This window comes from Rhamphochromis sp. 'chilingali' (genome assembly GCF_963969265.1).
Source record: "Rhamphochromis sp. 'chilingali' genome assembly, chromosome: 8".
NCBI lineage: Eukaryota > Metazoa > Chordata > Actinopteri > Cichliformes > Cichlidae > Rhamphochromis > Rhamphochromis sp. 'chilingali'.
The window spans coordinates 31,076,716-31,096,684 of record NC_137935.1 but is presented as its reverse complement, the minus strand read 5'-3'; the positions used below and the strand labels follow the sequence as shown (position 1 = coordinate 31,096,684).

The window sequence follows — 19,969 nt, the reverse complement described above, 5'->3', positions numbered from 1 at the left end:
GGCTGGAAATCGGAGAAAGTGTTGAAAGAAACTCCACTAAAGCAGCATCTCGTGGAAAGTAGACCCAACAATGATCAATAAACCATCTGCTCCCCCACTGGGAAAACTCACTACCACTGAGTGTTAGTGATTGCCACATGGTCTTTATAGCCCGTAAGTGTTATGTTTGGACCTAAAATCAGACACACATGGTTATCGTTTGCGTTGTATTATTCGACCTGTTGCAAAAGCAATAAGTGCTCTTCAATAATGCAGATATCCCACGTGTAAACAGAGCAAGCAGTGAGCTTAGGGTGGAAAATTGGCACAGTGACACTGAAAGTCCTGGTCAGCTGGGGACTTTCCTGTGTGGTTGTTCTCCCTGTGCTTTTACATCAAAGACATACTTGCTGGTGCAACTGGTGAGTGTAAACTGGTTGTGAGTGTATTTCCGTCTCAGTAATAGACCTGGAAGAATCTGGAACCACTGGGTCCAAAACCATTAAACTGGTGGACAAGTTCAAATGGCTGTTTCATTGCCTCTCCGGACACACTGTGTCCACATGGTGTCGCATTCAGAAACAGATCATTCATCCCAGATCACTCCACACAGCTATCTGCACTCTGCCTGCCCATCAATAGGACATTCAGAGAGTGCAGAATCGAGTTTTTGTGTCTGCAGGTGTAAACTAGCACAGTCTGCCTGCTGATGATTAATGATTAGCCTTAGTCTGTATTTTCATTGAAGTGAATTAGATTTATGTAGACAGGGCAAGATTTGAAATACAATACTTAATACACAAATTACCCTGGACATTTGTTTTTTCCATGGGGGGGAAGATGACCAGCTATGTCAGCAACAGTGGTAATGTTTCAGGCTAGCATTGAAGTTGCCTTCAATGCTAGCATAAACATGTAATTTGACATGAGCAGAAAATGTTGGAGCACTGCAATTTCTGGCCACAACACCACCTCCACCACTTAATTTAGACAATATTATTGTCCAAAGGCTTCATATATAAAATACTTTTCAAGATATATTTTTTTGAAAATGGTCCATCAACCCACTTTTGCACCGTTTTTTTGCACATTGAAATTTGAGGCGATGTTTGAACATAAATATCTCAAAAACTATTGAAGTAAAAAGACATAAGACTTTTCACTGCTCTTTCCTGAATCATTAACATGATTCAGGATATTTAATTTGGAACAGATACATTAAAAATGTCTGAGTGTTCAGTTCAAATGAAAAAAAAAGTCCCATACTTGAGCACATGCTAATAAAATACATCAGATTGTGTGTTGTTACATTTCACAATAATGCAAAAATAGAACACGAATAATTACTGACAAAAATAAAGAGAGTGATACTTTCATCAACTTTCATGCTGGATTGAGCAAAAATGAAAAAAACAAAAATCAGCACATAGTCTAATCCAGACAGAACAAAACTCTGGAGTTTCCAGATGTGGACTTTTCATATTTTAACCATATCTGACATTTTTTAATATATCTGTCCCATATTTTAGAATCTGATTCATTTTGATAGCATGAAAGACCAGTAGAAGAAAAAAGGCTTTTATCTTTAACAGTTTTTGAAATATTCATGTTCAAATATTGCCTCAGATTTTGATATATGAAAAGTGGGGCTTGAATGTGGGTCAACGGACCGTTTTTCAAAACAATACATATTGAAAAGTATTTGAAATATGAAACAAAATCCCAAAATTTCACAACAGTCATTACATTTGATTGATCCTTGCATTTTTATCAAACATTCTTATGCAAATTGGAAGTGGTCGAGCAGAAAACATTCAAAAACTCCCCGCTCCCTCCACCCGTAACCTTCTGTTTTTGCTTTTAGCATTGTGCTCTCTTAAAACAACTTTAAACATAAAATTACTGTCTATATAGTACTGCAGTGCATATGTATTTACACTTTCTTAAACATATGAAAGAAAGTAAAGAAGAGAAATATCACTACACAAGCACACATCCCACCCGTGCATATCCATCTTTGCATCACTGCTTTTTCTTAGTATTTACTTTTATTCGATCTTACTTTCACTGAATCTCAGTTGTGGTTTCTTTCCAATCATGCTTAAAATTTACTCAACAGTGAGTCATTTTATTACTTGTGATGCTGTGTCTGCTTCCACTTAGTCCACAAGATTTGTTCCCCCTTTTTTCTCCAATGTTAGTTTTTTCGGAATAGTGACACACACAATGCGTCACCTAGCAGGCGAAAGCATCAGACCAGTCACCTTGCATGGTAATAATACGTTTGAGTGCAGGCAGGCCGCTCAGCAGGCCACTTATTTGCTTTAACGTGACAGCTGATCCCTGTAATCAACGTTGCTGCCGTGTCAGTCACCAGACACGAGACAGGCCTGGATTTACCACTGCAGTGCCATCCTATCAGTGTTATACTTTCATATCATTGTATAGATAGTTCCAGTATTCTGATGGTTTGGGACTTTATGCTCTGGGTTTGTTATGTGGGTTATAAAGCAATGCAATCGGTGCCGACAGCCTTTATAGAACACCTAAAGAGTCTGTTTATTTGCTGCTCCTTTAATATCATGTTGTTTAAGAACACGCCCTCATTGAGTGAGTGATGCATGTGAATGTTGCCTGGACTGAAAGCACTGGTTAAAAATAACTTGTAGTACACTTTATGTACTTTATTTGAATTTCGCAAAAAAGCTCTTTGCAACTTTTAAACTCCATCCACTTGTGAAGTGTAGTGTGCTCCACAGTACTGATTAAGTACACTCATTTGTACCTTTGACTTTTAGGTCCTCATCCTAAAGGAAATGAACTGATTAAAACGGTGATGGTCGATTAGATGCCCTTGGTTTGTGCATTCATATTCCTGCAGCATGTATAATTTGCAGCAGGTAGAATCTCATTGTCTCTCACAGATACAGTGACCTTTCATACTCCGGATGAGGAGCTTCATCACAACTAGCCTGAAAGGGCAGACAGCACTGCAACAAATACAACACACTGTGGATTTACATGTAAAAAAAAAAAAAAAAAAAACCTTCAAAAACCAATATTAATGGTTTCATATGAACAAGCTCATAAGTTAGTTAGTTAATTAGTTAGTATTCAGTTGCCTTTGGGCTGAGCTCTGCATATGCTACAGGTTTATATAAATCTATATAACACTGCTCTGTGAGGAAGCACGCACAAACAGACCGAGCAGCAAACGAATAGCTGATCATTAGACAAACGTGTCGACTCGTGTCCTGAACGTTATATTTAATGACAGAATACACCAATCACAAAAAAGGAAGCTGTCTGTATTTCCACTTAACTGTTGCCAGAACTAGGCTCTTGAGCGTTTCTCAGTACTGGCAGATCGCTGTTGTGTTATTGATCTCTGTGGTCGGTGCAGCAGCAGACTCAGCCGCTTAACAGAACAATCAAGTCACTGGACACACATTAGCATACAGTGAAGAGTGAGCAGCTTCTTTTGGGCTGGGTTTATTTCCTGTCAACTGCTGTTCAGTCTGTTTGCAACTGCACATGGATTGTTTTGCAGGAGCAACCACTCTGGCTCTGTTTCTTTATCTGCCACTTCTTCAGATCACACAGCGAGCCTAATCTGGCTCTTTGGAATTTGAGTGTTTGCAATTCCTAAGTTTTCATTTACATACCCCCCCCTCCCCTTTCTATTTTTTTGAATAAGAAGATTAGGATTGTGTTTTGTATTCCTCTCTGAAATGATTTGTAGCACTGCTCCCAGTGGGCATTTGATTTGAAGTGTCACTTGATGTTTAAATATTGATGCTGATCATCAACATGCAAGAAAATTGCATTTATTTAAATTCCGACTGTGTTTGGATGAAAACCTCTGGGTAAACAGAATCATAATCATTTTGATGCGAAACAGCAATTACTTTAGTGAGGTGACAGTCAGGTTTTCACTTTAGATTTGATAGTCAGTTTATTTCATCCATCCATCCATCCTCATTTGCTTATCCAATTCAGGGTCATTTATCTCTGCTGCCATAGGGCAAGAAGCGGGATACACCCTGGACAGGTTTCCAGTCTGTCACAGCACTAACACAGAGGGACTGACAACCATTCGCACTCACATTCACACCCCTGGGCAATTTAGAATCACCAGTTAACCTAACCCCACTAACTGCATGTCATTGGACTGTGGGAGGAAGCCAGAGTACCCGAAGAGAACATGCAAACTCCAGACAGAAAGGTCCCGGCCAGATGGTGGATTCAAACCCAGGACCTTGTTGCTGTGAGGCAGCAGTGCTCGCCACACCAGTGATATCTGCAATACTGTCGAAGAAAGTCAACAAATGTTGACATTTCCTTGGTGGATGCCAGAATGGATCCTCACAGCAAAAAAAAAGAAAGAAAAGAAATTCCTGGGTTTGAATCGTGGCAAGGCCTCCTGCTTTAAAAGTAAATCATTCTGCCTATTTTGGTGCAGAAAGCTCTTGGAATAGAGATGATAAGTGTCAGAGCTTCATTTCCCAGTTATGCACATAGTTTTCACCCTCAAAGAACATCTGATGTTGGCTTCACTTTACAGAAGCGGGATATCTGAACTGCTTCAGAACAGAAAAAGGCACCTCCCCTTCAGGAAAGCGCTTATCTGGTTATTACAGCGGGATGTGGGATGTGGACTGTGAGCTGGACATCTTTAGTATGAATGTGCACAACTGTGGAAAAGTAAAGCAGGGCAGAGTCATGCATACTCAGCAGAACCCTGCATTACTACAGTATCTGTGTCACTGGCCGTGGTTTGCCATGATGACACATCGTGATGATGTAGGATGGCCAAGTAATGGTGCTAGATTTTTTTTTTTTTTGCCTTCTCTGTGTGGCAGCAGTGACCACCGAGAAGGCTGAGGCTCAGCGTTGCAGGTTAATGATTTCCCTTCAGTGAACTGCATGTGGAATAATCCTGTAAAAGAGAAGAATAGCAAAGCGCAACCCCCCCTCAGGTCTTCTCCTCCTCCTCTTCCTCTTTTCCCTGCCTCCCTATTCCATCCCTGGCTCAGTCTGTCTCCCCCGTGTTCTCCATCCCTCCCTGCATCCTCATTGTGTCTGTAGCATCTGCTGGTGCTCGCCGGTGTCAGAGCGGGGGTGGGGACTCTTCTGACACCGCTGTGCGTGTCTGTGTGCATTATGAAAGGCAAATACAGAGTGTGGGTGTTTGCATGACCATGCGCCTGCAAGCCTCACTGTATTGGTAATGGCTTGAGATGTGATTCTAGGGATAATGCATGCCTAGTGCCTGCTTATTAAGCCCAGAGTGTGTGCAAATGTGGACACAGAGGGAGGAAAGAAATGCAAAACAAAAAAAAGGGGTGAAAAAAAGCAGTTTGCTTCTCCTGCTTGTCTGCCACACCCGGCCTTCTTGCTTCCTCCTCCTACCTTCATTCCTTCCTTTTTTCTCTATGTCTCTCTCTCTCTCTCTCTCTCTCTCTCTCTCTCTCAGACACACACACTCCTCCTCCTCTGCTCTTCGAGTCTATCTGCTGGTGTTTCCATGAGAACAGAGAGCGCTGGTACGGGGAAGCGAAGGGAAGGGAAGGGGGGGGTGGGCTGGCGGATCGGTGGTGTGGGGTGACGTGTCCTAAAAGCAAAGAGTGTGTGTGTGTGTGTGTGCGTGCGTGCGTGCGTTTGAACGATCATCACTGCTCTCTTTTACACGTCTATCCTGGCCAAGAGCTGCTCCCTGACTGTGCCAGAAAACATGCTTTTGGCATTGCTGTGGTAATTTGGAAACAGGGCTCCCGGGCTTATAATGCTGATCTGAGATCCAGAGTCTGTAACACTCCGAGTCTGAGAGGGATTCTGAGCAATCAGAGGAGGCAACTTCCATTTGGGAGCCACTTAACAAAAAGAAAAAGAAGAAGAAGAAAAACCTCCTTAAATGTTATAGAAAGGGGAGGGGATAAAGTAGTGAGGCTATGTGGGTGTTGAGGGCAAAAAAAGAGAGACAATGAAACGGCTGAAAGAAAGATGTATCAATAGACCAAACTGAGGGGAGGTATCCAGTCATTTATTAAGGGAGAGGCTTTTTTAGGGTGGGGCCGCAGCTTTTGCTGGAGCCAGGCTGTAAGGGAACAAGAAAGAGGAGGAGGAGGAGGTGGGTGAGAAGATGTAGAAGAGAGGAGTGCCGATCTAAAAGAGGTGGTGGTGGTGGTGGTGGGGGGGTCATCACTATGAGTGAGAAGAGGACGAGGAGGCGGAAGAAGAAGAAGGAAAGGAGGAGGAGGAGGAGAGAGAGCGAGAGGGATGATGGAGCGAGGAGGGAGGCAGAAGGGAGGGGTTTAAAGGGTGGGCTCGCAGTCATTGTCAGGCAGCGAGTAAGAAAGAGTGAGAGAGTCGCACCCCGGCAGACTGACGGGAGAGCGCGTGTGTGCAAACTGGGATGAGTAAATGTACTGGGCGGCTTAGCTGTTGATACAGCCAGAGAGAGAAAAGAGAGAGAGAGAGCGAGTGAGCGAGAGAGTGTGTGTGCGCGCGAAAGCGAGCGAGAGCGAGAGAGAGAGAGAGAGAGGGAGAGGGTGAGAGAGAAGTGAAAGGGAGAAAAAAGGGAAGAAAAGAAGCAGAGAAGAAAAAGGGAGGATACTACAACTATGCTGTGCTGCATAAGAAGAACCAAACCGGTAAACTGCTCTGATTTGCTTTATCAATATTTTTCAGCTTCACCTCAGTTCTGAACTTTGTGACTGTTGGGTTTGTTTTTTAGTTTTGTCTTTTCTTTTCTTTTTTGCCAATTTTGGTGAGATTAGGAGGCACGAGGTGGGATTAGCCAAAATGTTGGTGTAATTTTCTGTGACTTGAGGCCTGACTTGTCTTTATAGAAATCTATCCACGGAGCACAGACACGCCTAGTTAATGTGATTATCCTGCATGAATGGATGCTGCCACAATGCCTCTCAGACCTCACACCGTACTTGTAGAAAGGCAGCAAGAATGTAATGTGATCCTGGGCCGACGGTATTCCCTCTTATTGATTAAGTGCTTGAAAAAAGTGAACTATTACTGAATGGCACTTGATAGATTATGTATTGTCTTCAATATCAAAGCTGAAATACTCTGATTTATCCACTAAACCCAATCTCATCCACCGGCGAGTGATGCTTTAGATAAATGACAGTTTTCTCTTAACCTACGCCTTAAACAGGGGCAGGGGAGAGGTCTAGGTATCTTCTGTATTAGTCTTATGTTAAGCAGAAGAAGTGGGTGACAGAGGAAAGTGCATCATTTCCACAGTGTGAAGGGGGGAAAAAAGGGTGGGGTACTGACTGAGTGAGCAGCTCCATCATGTCAGTGGCCTCGAGGGGGGAATACAATGGGAATAAATGAGCATAAATGGATTATCATAGCCCTCCAGCTTTTTGAGTGGTTGCTGTCAATGGAGGGTTCTATGAAGTGAGCACTCATTTAAAAGGGTGTGAAAGGGTGGTGCTGGGTACCCGTGGCCAGTCTTGTCCCGGCAGTGAATATGAAATGAAAGAAAGGTGTTGCACTGAGGTAGCATTTCAGCAGCTGTCGCGGTGGTTCTGCATGTGATCGCGGGCGATGCTCCTGCTGCTATCTCAGAACTGATTAGGGTTTTTATCAGAGCCATAACACGCTGGATTCCGATGGCACTCTGATTGCTTCTTAAATGTCAGCCCGGATGAGTCATATTAGCTCTGGCAGAGAGAGAAAAAGAGGAAAGAAAGGCTTGCCAGATGAACTCCATGCAGGTGGAGCAGGATGCAGGGAGAGAAAGAGGGAGAAACAGAAGCAGGGTGGTGCACATGGAGCTAGATGGAGGAGGGGGGAAAAGGGAGAAGACGCTGATACAGAGGTGAAACAGGGATTGGGACAGGGAGTGGAGGCTGTGAGGTATGGGGCATGGGCGGGGGGGTGGAGGTAGGGAGAGGCATGAATGCAACAAAGCAGAAAGGTGAAGATGGAATGAAACTAGATGGCTGACTACAACTCGCAGATATGTGGTGGAGCGAGAACGTGGTGATGGTGGTGGTGGTGGTGGCTGGAGTAGGTGAGCAGGCGCGAAGATGAGAAAGGGAGCAGCACGAGGAAACATTGAAGGAAGAGAAGCCGGCACGCTGCACACTGCAGCCATGTGGGTGAGGCACTAGCTTTTTTTTTTTCCTACGGAAGGCTGTCGCCGCCTCAAGCGTGCACCACAGGGGAGGGTAAAAAAGAAAAAAAACGTCCTCCCAGCCTACAAGCACTTATCTTCGTGCTCCTGCATTTGAGCATAAATGAATCCGGACAGACTGCGCGGTCTTCACGGATGGATGAGCAAAAAGCATGATTTTCTGCTCTGGAGTATGGCAGCGTTGCTGTGGGGTCCCGCCATTGTGGAGTGTTAAGTGCTGTTGCAACATCTCCACTATATGGGAGTGGCTACGGGCACCTAGTTTAAGTCCCATCTGCCTCCCTCGCTTTTTATGCAGCTTTACAACAATATTCAGCTCTCACCTCAACATCTTGAACCCAGTTCCAGGTTGTGCTTATAAGCAGAACTTAAGCAGAATCAAATCCCGCCCAAATGAGCTATTCCTCTAACACTCAACTCTCCATCTCTACTTCTTATCACACGTCACCACTAACACAACCACCACCGTGCGCAACCCTTGCCCTTTCCCTCAGGCATCACCTTCTTTTCCTCTCTCCTCTACCCCGTCTCTTATCTGGTTACCTATGGATACAGTGCTCACTCATTTGCAGTGTGTGACTGGCTGCTCTCTTGCCCAGGTCACTCTTGAAAACAAGGTTTTTAGTCTCAACTGAGACTTTCCTCTGCTTTAGGCTGTAATAAAGAAAGAAAGAAAGAAAGAAACATATATATCTCCAGCCCCCGATGAGATCAGTGGCGATTGCAGAGCCTTTGTTCAGCCAGAGAGCTGATGTAAGTGAATTAAAGGCTGCTCCAGAGGACGTAATGAGGCCGGCATATGGCTGCTTATTAGTTGCTGTGGAGCATCTTTTCCCGGGCCATCGTAGAAGAAACAGTGCATCCTTTACGGCTGCTCATCAATTCACCGTCAAAGGAAGAGGAAAAAAGCGTGAGAGGAGGGAGAGATGGCGAGAGACGGCGAGCGGGGGCTGTGGCAGTCACCACCTGAGCCCCCCTCTCCTCATCTGCAGGAGATAGCCGGCTAAAAGGGTGTGGTGCTCCGCTGTGCCTATGTGCGTGTATGTGTGTGTGTGAGAGAGGGAGAATGAGTGGGTAGCAGTTTGCTCATGGAGAGTGAAAGACGACAGGGAGAGAAAGAGGGAGATATTCAGCAGTTCCAGACAGCAGTTCAGTCTTTGCTGTCTGGATGGCTCCTGCAGGAAAGCAGACACGGCCACAGAAATCACGCCGAAGACAAGATAGAGGTGCCATTGCAGAGAGAAACGTGTGCCACCGGCAAGGGTGGCTGACAGTCTCTCTCCACCTGCTCGGTGGAGCTGTGGTAATATGACAACTGCTCGGTGGAGTTTTTCCATTTTATTTCAAAGAGTGCCAGTGTGCTATACAGTCTGTTTTATGACTTCTAATTTTATTACATACAAGCCTCCCATATTAAAGTGCAGCTGCACCTGTTGGCTTGGCGATAATAAAAAAAGGGGTGTCTGCAAAGCAAGCATCTCCATTATGCATGCAAATATTACCTTTAATATTTCTCTCCTCTTTCGCTTGAGGCATTCAATGCTGGGTGAAGTGGAGAGGCAAATAATCTCAGGACTTGAATGGATTGCAATAGTAATAGTAATAATATTAATAAGTAAGAAAAACCCCAACATTATCATTAGACAGCATGCACGAATGCATTAGTGTGAGTTGCGGTCCGATGGCACTAACCTCGCTGCTTCCACTGTGTCTTCCCCTCCCCCCCCCGCCTCCTGAAACAAGTCCCTAATGGCACTCTAAATGAGGCAGTGGGAAGGTGGTGGATTGTTACTTGTGTCACCATTGGGGGGATGGTGCGTGTGTGAGTGTGTGGTTATGGATAAAGCCATTGACTGTGGGGTGTGGTTCTTACAACAGCCGGTGCCCACCCAAGGACAGAGGCGGACAGGGAGAGAGGCTCAGACTGCAGCTGTAATAGACACATCCAGCCAGTCAGATAATGCACTGAGCGCATTTCACCATGTCCATTTATTATCTTTGCAGACAAATCCGACAGAGAGGGTGTGTGTGTGTGTCCTGTGGTGAATGGCACTCTTGCATTTTGATAACCCGTGAACTAGATTCTCTCGTCACAGGTCAGCTGCTTTTATAGCACAGTGTCAGTTTATCCTGGAGCAAGCCTTTTTAATGTTGCTACATCATACTACAGCTAATATAATTGCACAAAGATTGCATAATTGCTGGCTTCATAATCTTGCAAGAATTGCACTATTACGTTGCAAACATTCCACATTTTCTTGGAGATTAAAAGCAGTTTTTCAGCGGTTAAAGTAGTGTATCTATGGCAACCAGAACGACTGTGTGCAAATAGCAAGCACTGCAGGCTAATTGTAGTAAGCCATTTGACTAACTCATAATGCAAATATGTTGTCTCACTGCAAATTAATCAAGGAAGAGTTTAAACAGCCACTAAGTCTTGCCTTATTTATGAATGGAGATGTGCACCACATAGATGCCGGGTGCAAAAGCGCCTGCAGGGAGGGTACGTGACCGGGGTTCAATTACCGGTCAGAGGCTTCAAGGTGCAGGTCTTAAATGATGTGCAATGATGCTTCTGTTTGGGATTTAAATACAGTGCAGGCAAATGTCAGCTGTGCTGGGTCAAGTAATCTTTGGTTTTGCATCTCAGAAGTGAATCCATGAAGAAGAAGAAGAAAAATCACAGCACGGCATTTTTTTATTTTTATTTTTTTAAGGGTGATGCACACACAAGTATCAATAATTCAAGTGATGACGCTCCAGCTGTGGTCAAACTGTGATGGTGATGCTTCTTCCTGTCTTCGTACCACCAGATGAGATCATCTGGTGCTCCTCTGGTATTTTATCACATTTCCCCAACCTCTAACATAAATGACATCGCTCTTCTGTTCCAATAATGATGTCATACCCCTTATTCCCAAACACCCTTCATCCATCGCTTTCTCTTTCTCCGTCTGACTCACTGAACCCAGCCAGTAAGTAATTCTATTAAGAGTTAAGTGCTCGGGTCAGATTTTTGGCAATTGTAAGCACCTATGAGATCAGACACAATAAAAGCCCAATAAGTCACTGGAGACGTGCATATTATTAAGAGCAGAGGGTGTGGTGGTGGTGGTGGTGCTTTGTCTGCCTGCTCTCTGTTCTGCTGAAGTTTATTTCCACACCCACTGGCCGGTAGCTTGTTTAGCTCCAGTTCAGATTTTAAATGTGAATCACTACATTTAAGTGTGTATTTCATTTATCTGTCTTATAATTTCACACTGCACAATATTACTCTGGAAGACTGTGTATATTAACCCGAACCCGGGGGAATAAAGGCGGAGGAGCTGAATATACCAATACAGCTGCACCTTGCCCTCGCTGCTCCAATATTGCACTGACACACTGACCCTGAGGAAGACGTGTTGATTTAGGGCCTCGGGGTCTTAAATCACTCCACACAGATGTGATCCCTCACACAGGCTGTCCAAGTCAAAGCTCATATCCTACATAATGACACACTGGGAGACCATACATAGGGGGTGGATGCAGAGGCACGAAAGCTCTTTCCACCCAGATTCATTGGCCTTAAACAAGACGTTGCCAGATCTCGGTGACACAGACATTAATGTAAGCACATACATTTTACCCCTTTGCCCCCTACCGCCACACCCTGCCGCTGCTACCGTTGCTTCATCGCATCCCTGGCTTTTCCATGCTGATTACTCCACCTGATTTACGAGTTCCTATTGGCCCGCTCCCCCCGAGGGGTCAGGCGCACTGCCAATCAGGGTGACATATAGTCTTTCATAGCACCGAACAGCAGACAGGCTCTGTGATGAGTTAGCACTCTGGTTGTCAAGGTAACCTTTGATGGTTGGGAGGGGTATGGCAGTGAATGGTGAGGAGATTGTAGCAGGGAGCTCGTTCCCTAGCAGCCAGACACGGAGCTGCTATATACTGTACCCAGAGAATAAAGATTGGCTCCGATTTTGAGCACTGCTCATAATTTTGAGGATATCATTAGCAGAGACTGCAGGAAAGATTAATGGATGCCACGGAGAGCGTCTACATTTAAGTTTAATTATTCACTAAATCTATTTTCAGGGTTATTATCAGGAGGACAATATCAGCCTCATGCCTGGGTTGAATAACTGCAATAAATGCCCGGAGACACTTGTCACAACCTAAAATCACAGCGCCTTGGATTTATTATGTGGAGACAATAAATCTCCTCACTCTGGCACGTGAAATGATAAAATGCTGTAGGGTCAAGCTAAGCCTTGATACCTGGAAGGACCAAAATAAATAAATAAATAAAAAAATAAAAAATAGATTGTGTTGTTTTCTCACTTTGTTTTTCCATTTGGTATAACTGATGCTACACAGTCTGCATGCTGCTTGACGGTTTGTGTTCTTTTGCTTCATTACACTTATTCACGTTCATTTGAGGCTTTCGATTGGTTCCAACACCTGCGAGAGAATATTTTACCTTGATTTGTTTGCCTATTCATTTGGAATGTACTGATTCATTTTGTGTTGCCACTTTCAGTGCTCATCATTCATTCCTTTATTTGATTTGATTTCTTTTCATTAGATTTATATGACTCATAGCACAACCCACTATTTGATGGACAGCTTTGGATCCAGTAACCGAAGGTAATATCAAGGAAAGACTTTCAATATTACCCTGTCTCCTGTCCTACTCCTAACTCTGCTCCTCATCTCATCCCGCACTTTTATTCTAAACATGTCCTGAAATTTTAACCTTTTCCCAGCCTATGATTGTCATGTAATGGTTAGAAATATATATATATTTATTAAGCTTTCCCATTTCACGATATACACTTTTTTCTTTTCTTGACTTCTGACCTTTCAGTTTGACTATTTTTTACATACTTTAGCAAACAGAAATAAAGCATGCCTTCTCGTGATCAAGCAGCATGCCAACAAAAAGAGGGATAGACACACACAAACACAGCAACAACTGGACACTAGCAAAATAAAGACATTCAGCGCAACCTTTTCAACTCTTGCAGTAAATGTTAACCTGGTATGTTGTCTATCGCCTGCCAGGTGGAGAAGAATGAGGAGGCGGACCAGAAGATTGAACAGGATGGCACCACCAACAAACCCGAGGACAAGGCCCACAAGGCTGCCACCAAAATACAGGCCAGCTTCCGTGGACATATAACTCGGAAAAAGATGAAAGACGGAGAGGAGGAGAAAGAGGGTGACAGTCCTGCTGCTGCAGAGGAGGCAACAGAGGGAGGAGAGGAGGCAAAGAAAGCGGAGGGAGAGGAGGCACCTGCTAAGCAGGATGAAGCCGCAGGAGAAGAGGCTAAGAAGGAGGAAGAGGAGACAAACCAAGCCAAAAGCCCTGTGGCAGACAAGCCAGCTAACTCTCCGGCAGCTGCTGCCACAGCAACGTCTCCTGTAGCGGCCGCCCCGGCTGCTGCGTCTCCCACGGCCGCCGCAGCGCCCTCTGAACCCAAGAAAGAGGAGCCAAAAGCGGAGGAGAAAGCTGAGGAGAAGCCCAAAGAGGTGGAGGCCCCAGCCAAGAGTCCCACCACGGCCACAGCTGAAGAGAAGAAGGAGGAGAAGAGCGAAGAGAAAAAGGAGGAGGCCAGACAAGCCGACGTGCCTGCTGCTGTCAGTCCGACAGCTGAGAAGGAGGAGCCTAACCAAACAAAAGGTAAACAAGGTATGCAGAATAGGAGAGAGCTCCATGTGGTCAGGAAGAAAGGTTTACCAGCACATTCTCACTTATGCACATGTTCGTGAGGGCAGTGAGTTCAGGGCTAAAAATAGTTCCAGCCACTTCCACCAATCAAAAAGCAATTACTTACTGTAAATATAAAATCGAGAAGAATAGGTGAGCTTTTACACAGTCTGCTTGGCAGGCTCCACAGGACATAGCCGCTTGGTGTGTCTTTGGGATTTAGAGATATTTGGCAGTGCTCCACCATTCACTGGTTAACACAGAGACACAGCTCAATATAAGATTAGACAGCCTTGTAGCTCAGCCTCTGCAAGATGAAAACTCCATACTGATTAGACAGAGGCCGGCATAGAAAATGATAAGCACTGGTCAAGAGTGTGGTACACACTGATATTGTTATACTGGGAATGATCAAAGCTATTGATAAAAAGCAATGTGTTGTTTGCATAATGTAAAAGCAGCATGAATTATAAATCACTGAGGTTAATAAAGCTCTCAGATGCCTTCACACGAGGTGTGATATATTAACCTGACTGCTACCATAGTCATGAAAAACGGTTGTAATGGATGACCCAGTTAAACTTCTTTTTTTTTTTAAAGTACATCACGTTAAACTATTTGGTAAAAAAAAAAGAAAGTCTTCCAGCACTGTCATGTGATGTCCAATTACAGCAGGAATGTGGACCTGAGAAGAAACTGGAGATTAAATGATATTATTCCACTGATACAACACTGTCACAAGATACACTTGACATGAACTCATATTTCTGGTCCAAGGACTCTCAGACTGGGTCAGACAGGTAGTTAATGGAGCATGCTCAGTCTGGAGCTGGTGGGGGCGTGAGGTGGGAAACACACACACACATGCATACACCAACTGGAGAACTACACAGAAAGTAGGTCACCTAGGCAGCACTGTCTCCCTGTTGTCATAGTTACCACCTCGATGGGATAGCTGGCCTGCATGGAGCAGTGCGGGTAGAACAGGTGCTCTGATTTAAATGAATGATTAATGATCCCTACTGGTCACGATCCGCACTGGGGAAGTCTGCCATAAACAAACACTACTTGACAAAGATCTGCTTATTAAGAATTCACTGCTGTCTACAATCTGCTTAACTTACCAAAGTGACTCAGAGACCAAAATTAATATTTATGACCAAATCGCTCAGTTAAGGTTTGTTGCACACAGAAAAGAGTCACATCCACAAGGATGATGGGTACTCTATGAGGCGGTCTCTATGTCACAAATTCTTATCGAATTCCTGCACTTATAGAGCACTTCTCTTACATTAAAAGGTGGCAACAGATTCATTAATAATGAAAAGAAATAGTAGATTAATTTGGAAAACTAAAAAGAGGAGGCAGGAAAAAAAAGTTAAAAACATTAAAGAAAACACTAGAACTTAACTAGAAAAAGTAATAAGTAGTAGAAACAGATTCTCACTATAAACAAGCCATCAGTGATGTTGGACTGTCCAGATGTAGTGACTCAGAGACGATATAGAAAGATGATTTCTTTATTTGATAAAGCTGACTCTGTAGCGTTTTCAGTGGGATTAATGTTTCGTTCCTCATCCAAGTGACTTCTTCAGTCTCCACTCCAGACTGAGTCAGATGTATTTTAGTTTTTGTTTTGGCACAGCGAGCAGCAGTGAGCAGGGGGATTTCAGGGTGCTACTGAGTGAAAACCCTAGAGTGACATAAGGTTTTTATATGTATCTAGTGAATTCTAACTCTTTTTTGGGAAACAGAGCATTGAAGCTGTTAAAAGCAGATTATAGACTATATTAAATAATAAACACATAAACAAGCTGCAACGTACCTTTAATGAAATATATATGCAGATGGAGACTTAGATCAGAATCAGTTGTAACACCAGATATGTGGTTCTCAAGAGCTCATTATAACGCTAAGAGTTGGGTGTCATCTGCATAGCAGTGAAATTAATACCATGCTTATGGATATTGGCACTTTTATCAGCTTTTTTCAGATATGAACATGTTTACATTCAAAATCCGATTTATCTGGACTTACCTGCTTTACATCTGAATGAACGTCCTGGTCGATTATGAGACCACAGTCTAACCAGATCAGACCTATTAATGTTTGCCCAGCACTTTTAAAATGACACAATATCTGAAAGCAGGCTGTCATATTAAGACAGGCTTGTACATCATTAGAAGTCCTCTCTCACATCTTTGTGAATGGCTTGTGTTAGTAGAGCGTGCCCTAAACTACATTAACGTGCATATAATAGCATTTTATCTCATCAACTCTGATTGTAAATCCAAAAAAGATTAAAAAAGGATGCCATTTCCAGTTCAGTAGAGATTTCAATCTCTCTTTGAGAATGAGGGGTGGCACTAGCTCTCTCTGATCTCAGATTTTAGTGACAATGATGGAGAAAAGCAACCATTCAAAAGTGTGGTTACACTTCACTTGAGTCAATGGTCACAAATGCAACAAGTCTTTTGCTGTGTGGCTGTTTTTGTAACTCTCCTGCATATGTTTCAATGAAGCTATGAGAACCATTTATGTAAAACATACCTCAGTGCGAATGACAGAATTTAAAGCTGGCGATGTTATCAGTCTGAAAAGAGCTTTTGCGCTTCATATTTTTTCTGCCATGATCTCATTAGTCTTATTTACTAAAGACTAAGAGGTCAGTGAGTAGAAATGATGAAACACTTATAAATGTTTGTTTCCCTGTCTGCAATCTTCATACACAAACCCAGCAGCAAAGCTAAACTGTCACTTCAGCCGGTAACTGGTGTATGAAAGTGAGCTCGCGCTGATGTCAGACACAAGAAATGACGGGCTTTGGCTCTGTAAATTGGGTGAAATTGGATTTGCATCGCACAGTTCAGTGGCTGTAGTGAAGGACATTCTCAAATCTGTCACAGTGGCTAACAAGCTAATTATCTCTTACCTGGAAGATCTGCCATGAGTCATGCTGTCTTGAGTCACACACACAATCGCGCATTAGTGCAGACACCGTTGCCCCACTTCTCTCTTTCCCTCCCTCCCTCGCCCTCCCACACACAAACACACGCACACACCAGGAGACATGCACCCTGGTCTCCATTGCAATGATATCATTCCTTGATGTCTCCTCCTAATAAAAGAATATGATCTCATCGGGGTGTGACATCACCCCGATGAGATCACTCGGATAACGAGTTTGGGCAGGAACAACAAAGACCCCAAAATCAGTGTAGCTCCTGCATAGTGCAAGAAGGTCTTTATTAAGTATAAATGAGAATGTCTTTGCTTTTTTGGAGCTAAAAAGCGCACCAGCTACAGGATTATTAAAGAAGGATATTATGATTTAATGTTGAAAAATATAAAGTACCTGAGCAAGAATCTCATTAGCATTTGCTTTGTGATGTATCACGGATTGCTACTCAGCAGTGTGCACCTCTTAGCAAGTTATCGTTGCCTGCTATCATAGTGCAGTGCACTCTGGGCATCACACTGTATCAGATGTGACAGGCCAAGATGCTCCTGTTAGCTTTGTGATGCCCGTTCAAATGCTTCATGGGTCCATTAGGAGCAAGCTCTTCTTTTATTATTTACACAGTCAGTGCGGGCTTCAGACATGCTCTCAGTTTAAGTGGAGCTGACACATTGTGAACAACACAGAATTCCATGTGCGAATAATTTTTTTGAGAGGGAAGATGTGAATATTTTGAGAATTTCCGAATGTTACATGGCTTTTTTTTTCATATAGAGGGTGAAATATTTAAAACATCAAAAGTTACTGCTCATGAGTGAAATCTTTGAAGCTCTGTATCTCAGGCGCCCCAGACAGAGCTTTATTACTCTACTCGCAATGTAAAACCACCTCTCCACCTCTCCTCTTCTCTTCTTTCTCCACCCTCCTTTCATCTATCCCGCCCCAAACCCCTTCTCTCTACCCTTACACCCTCTACCCCACCACTTCTTACATTAAGATGCTGCAGAGGAGTCTAAAGGAGAGGAGGCCACCCCGGCAGATGCAGAGGCGGAGGCCACCGAGTCCAAGGATGCTTAAGGCTAAAGTCTAACTTAATGAAAGCAGAATTAAAAGTATGAAGAATACCACAAAAACGAAAAATCTAAAAAGGTTGCTCTTTGCCTTCTCAATGTGAAGGCAGTCCGTTTCTATTTGTTTGTCATTTTTTGTGTGGCAATGATTTTCTCATGTTGGGGGAGTTTCCAGCGTGAAGTTTTTTGGCTCAAGCTAACACTGTACTATGCGCAAGTGATGACGATGCTGACGACGACGGTGATGATGATGTTGATGTTGCTGATGTTTATGAAAAGCGACTCTTACCGTGATGGTGATGATGTCGAGGTGGATGATTTCATTTGGTACATCTTCACTATTTGATGTAAAACCGGGGGTGGAATGAACGCTTCCAACTGGATATTTACACATTTAAAATTTCAAAAAAAGAATGCATTGCCAATGCGCCGTATTGTATTTGCATTGTAATGCACTTTCTTTCTTCAGACACATTTTGCAAATGAAATCCGTATTGCAAATGCACGCACAAAAAGACAACCAGGTTTATAAATGCAATTCATGTTTTCGACACGATCCAAGTGTACTGAGAACACAACAAAGAGGTAATGTACTGACACACTGAATGGATAATAGAATGTATGATTAAATGTGTGACATTTCCAGTTGGGGCAGCTTTATCCTGAATCCCAAAAACAATATTTACTCAACTTTCTCTATTCTGCTTGAGTCATTCAAGCTTGGTTTACACCCCTTTTACAAACTCTGTATACTCACAGTTACAGTAAATAAAGGACCTATTGCCATTTAAATGATGTGATCATATAATAAAAACTCTAGAAATCAACTATATTATTGATGTAACTGGCTCTTACATATTACAATTTGTGCTCTGCCAACCAAACGTGAGGCCATAGCATGAACCATTGAACCAGATGCATGATGGGAACTCTCCCTCTGAGAGGAACTTTTTCGCAGTCACAAAAAACTTAAGAGGTGTGGCGGCTTCTTTTTTGATGTCTTTGGTGTTGTTATGACAGTTTATATGAATTGGAAAAATACTCTTGCACTGATGTTACAAAAAAAGATTAAGAGAAAAATCAAACAAATGAGCAAACAACAACAACAAAAAAATTTCCTATGTTCCAGTGAGTGCAATGTCCAGTTTCAATCTTATCGAGGAGTTCAAACTTGTGAGAAAAAAAATATGAAAAAAATAAAAAATGGTTTCAATGTCTGTTTTCAAAATAAAGCAAATGTGCCAATTACCATCATAAGCTGTGGAGTTTGTTTAAAGCCTGATAGAAACATATTGTCACTTTGAAACACCCGGCAGTTTCCAATAATCATGCTTATTTTCCACTGAATCCATCACGAAACCACACATGTGTGGTTTTATTATAACTCTTGCCCCATGACAGTTGGGATAGACTGCAGCGCCCGCCGTGACCCTGAAGTGGACTAGTGGAAGAAAATGAATGGATAGTATTCCTGTAAGATTAGATGCTCTTGCACCAAACGTACATTAAAACAATACTTACACAGGGAAATACAATTTAATTCAATTCTGTTATGTTTATATAGCCCCAAATCACAACAAAAGCGCTTTACATCGTAAGGTAAAGACCCTACAATAATACAGAGAAGACCCCACCAATTAGATGATCCCTTATGAGCAAGTACTCCCATATCCAAACTGGGAGCTCGTCCCACAGAGAAGAGGCCTGAAAGCTGAAGGCTCCCATTCTAAGTTTAAATACTTTGGAAACCACAAGTAAGCCAGCAGTCAGAGTGCAAAGCGCTCTAATGGGGTAATACTGTACTAGGAAGTCTTTAAGATGAGCCCTGATGAGAAGAAGAAAATATAGGAGAAATATGCTCTCTCCTTCTAGTCCCTGTCAGTACTCGTGCTGCAGCATTTTGGATTAACTGAAGGCTTTTCAGGGAAATCTTAAGACAGCCTGATAACAATGAATTACAGTCGTCCAGCCTAGAAGTAGTAAATACATTAACTGGCTTTTAGCATCACTTTCACACAGGGTGTTTCTAATTTAGATATTGTGCAAGTAGAAGAAAGCAGTCCTACATACTTGTTTCATATGCACATCGAAGGACA

General features: G+C 43.1%; 1 protein-coding gene across 2 annotated transcripts; it reads left to right on the top strand.

Moving 5' to 3' along the window:
• The first annotated feature begins 6,307 nt into the window (after positions 1 to 6,307).
• gap43 (growth associated protein 43) lies at positions 6,308 to 19,121 on the top strand. Of its 2 annotated transcripts, none has more exons than XM_080888807.1 (3): positions 6,308 to 6,632; positions 13,199 to 13,826; positions 17,801 to 19,121. In XM_080888807.1, the coding sequence occupies exons 1-3, from the start codon at positions 6,603 to 6,605 to the stop codon at positions 17,878 to 17,880; spliced, it is 738 nt and encodes a 245-aa protein (XP_080744933.1). In that variant the 5' UTR covers positions 6,308 to 6,602; the 3' UTR covers positions 17,881 to 19,121. The 2 variants fall into 2 exon arrangements, with proteins under 2 accessions (XP_080744933.1, XP_080744934.1); XM_080888808.1 differs by having other exon boundaries at positions 6,309 to 6,632; positions 13,199 to 13,817.
• The last annotated feature ends 848 nt before the right edge of the window (positions 19,122 to 19,969 follow it).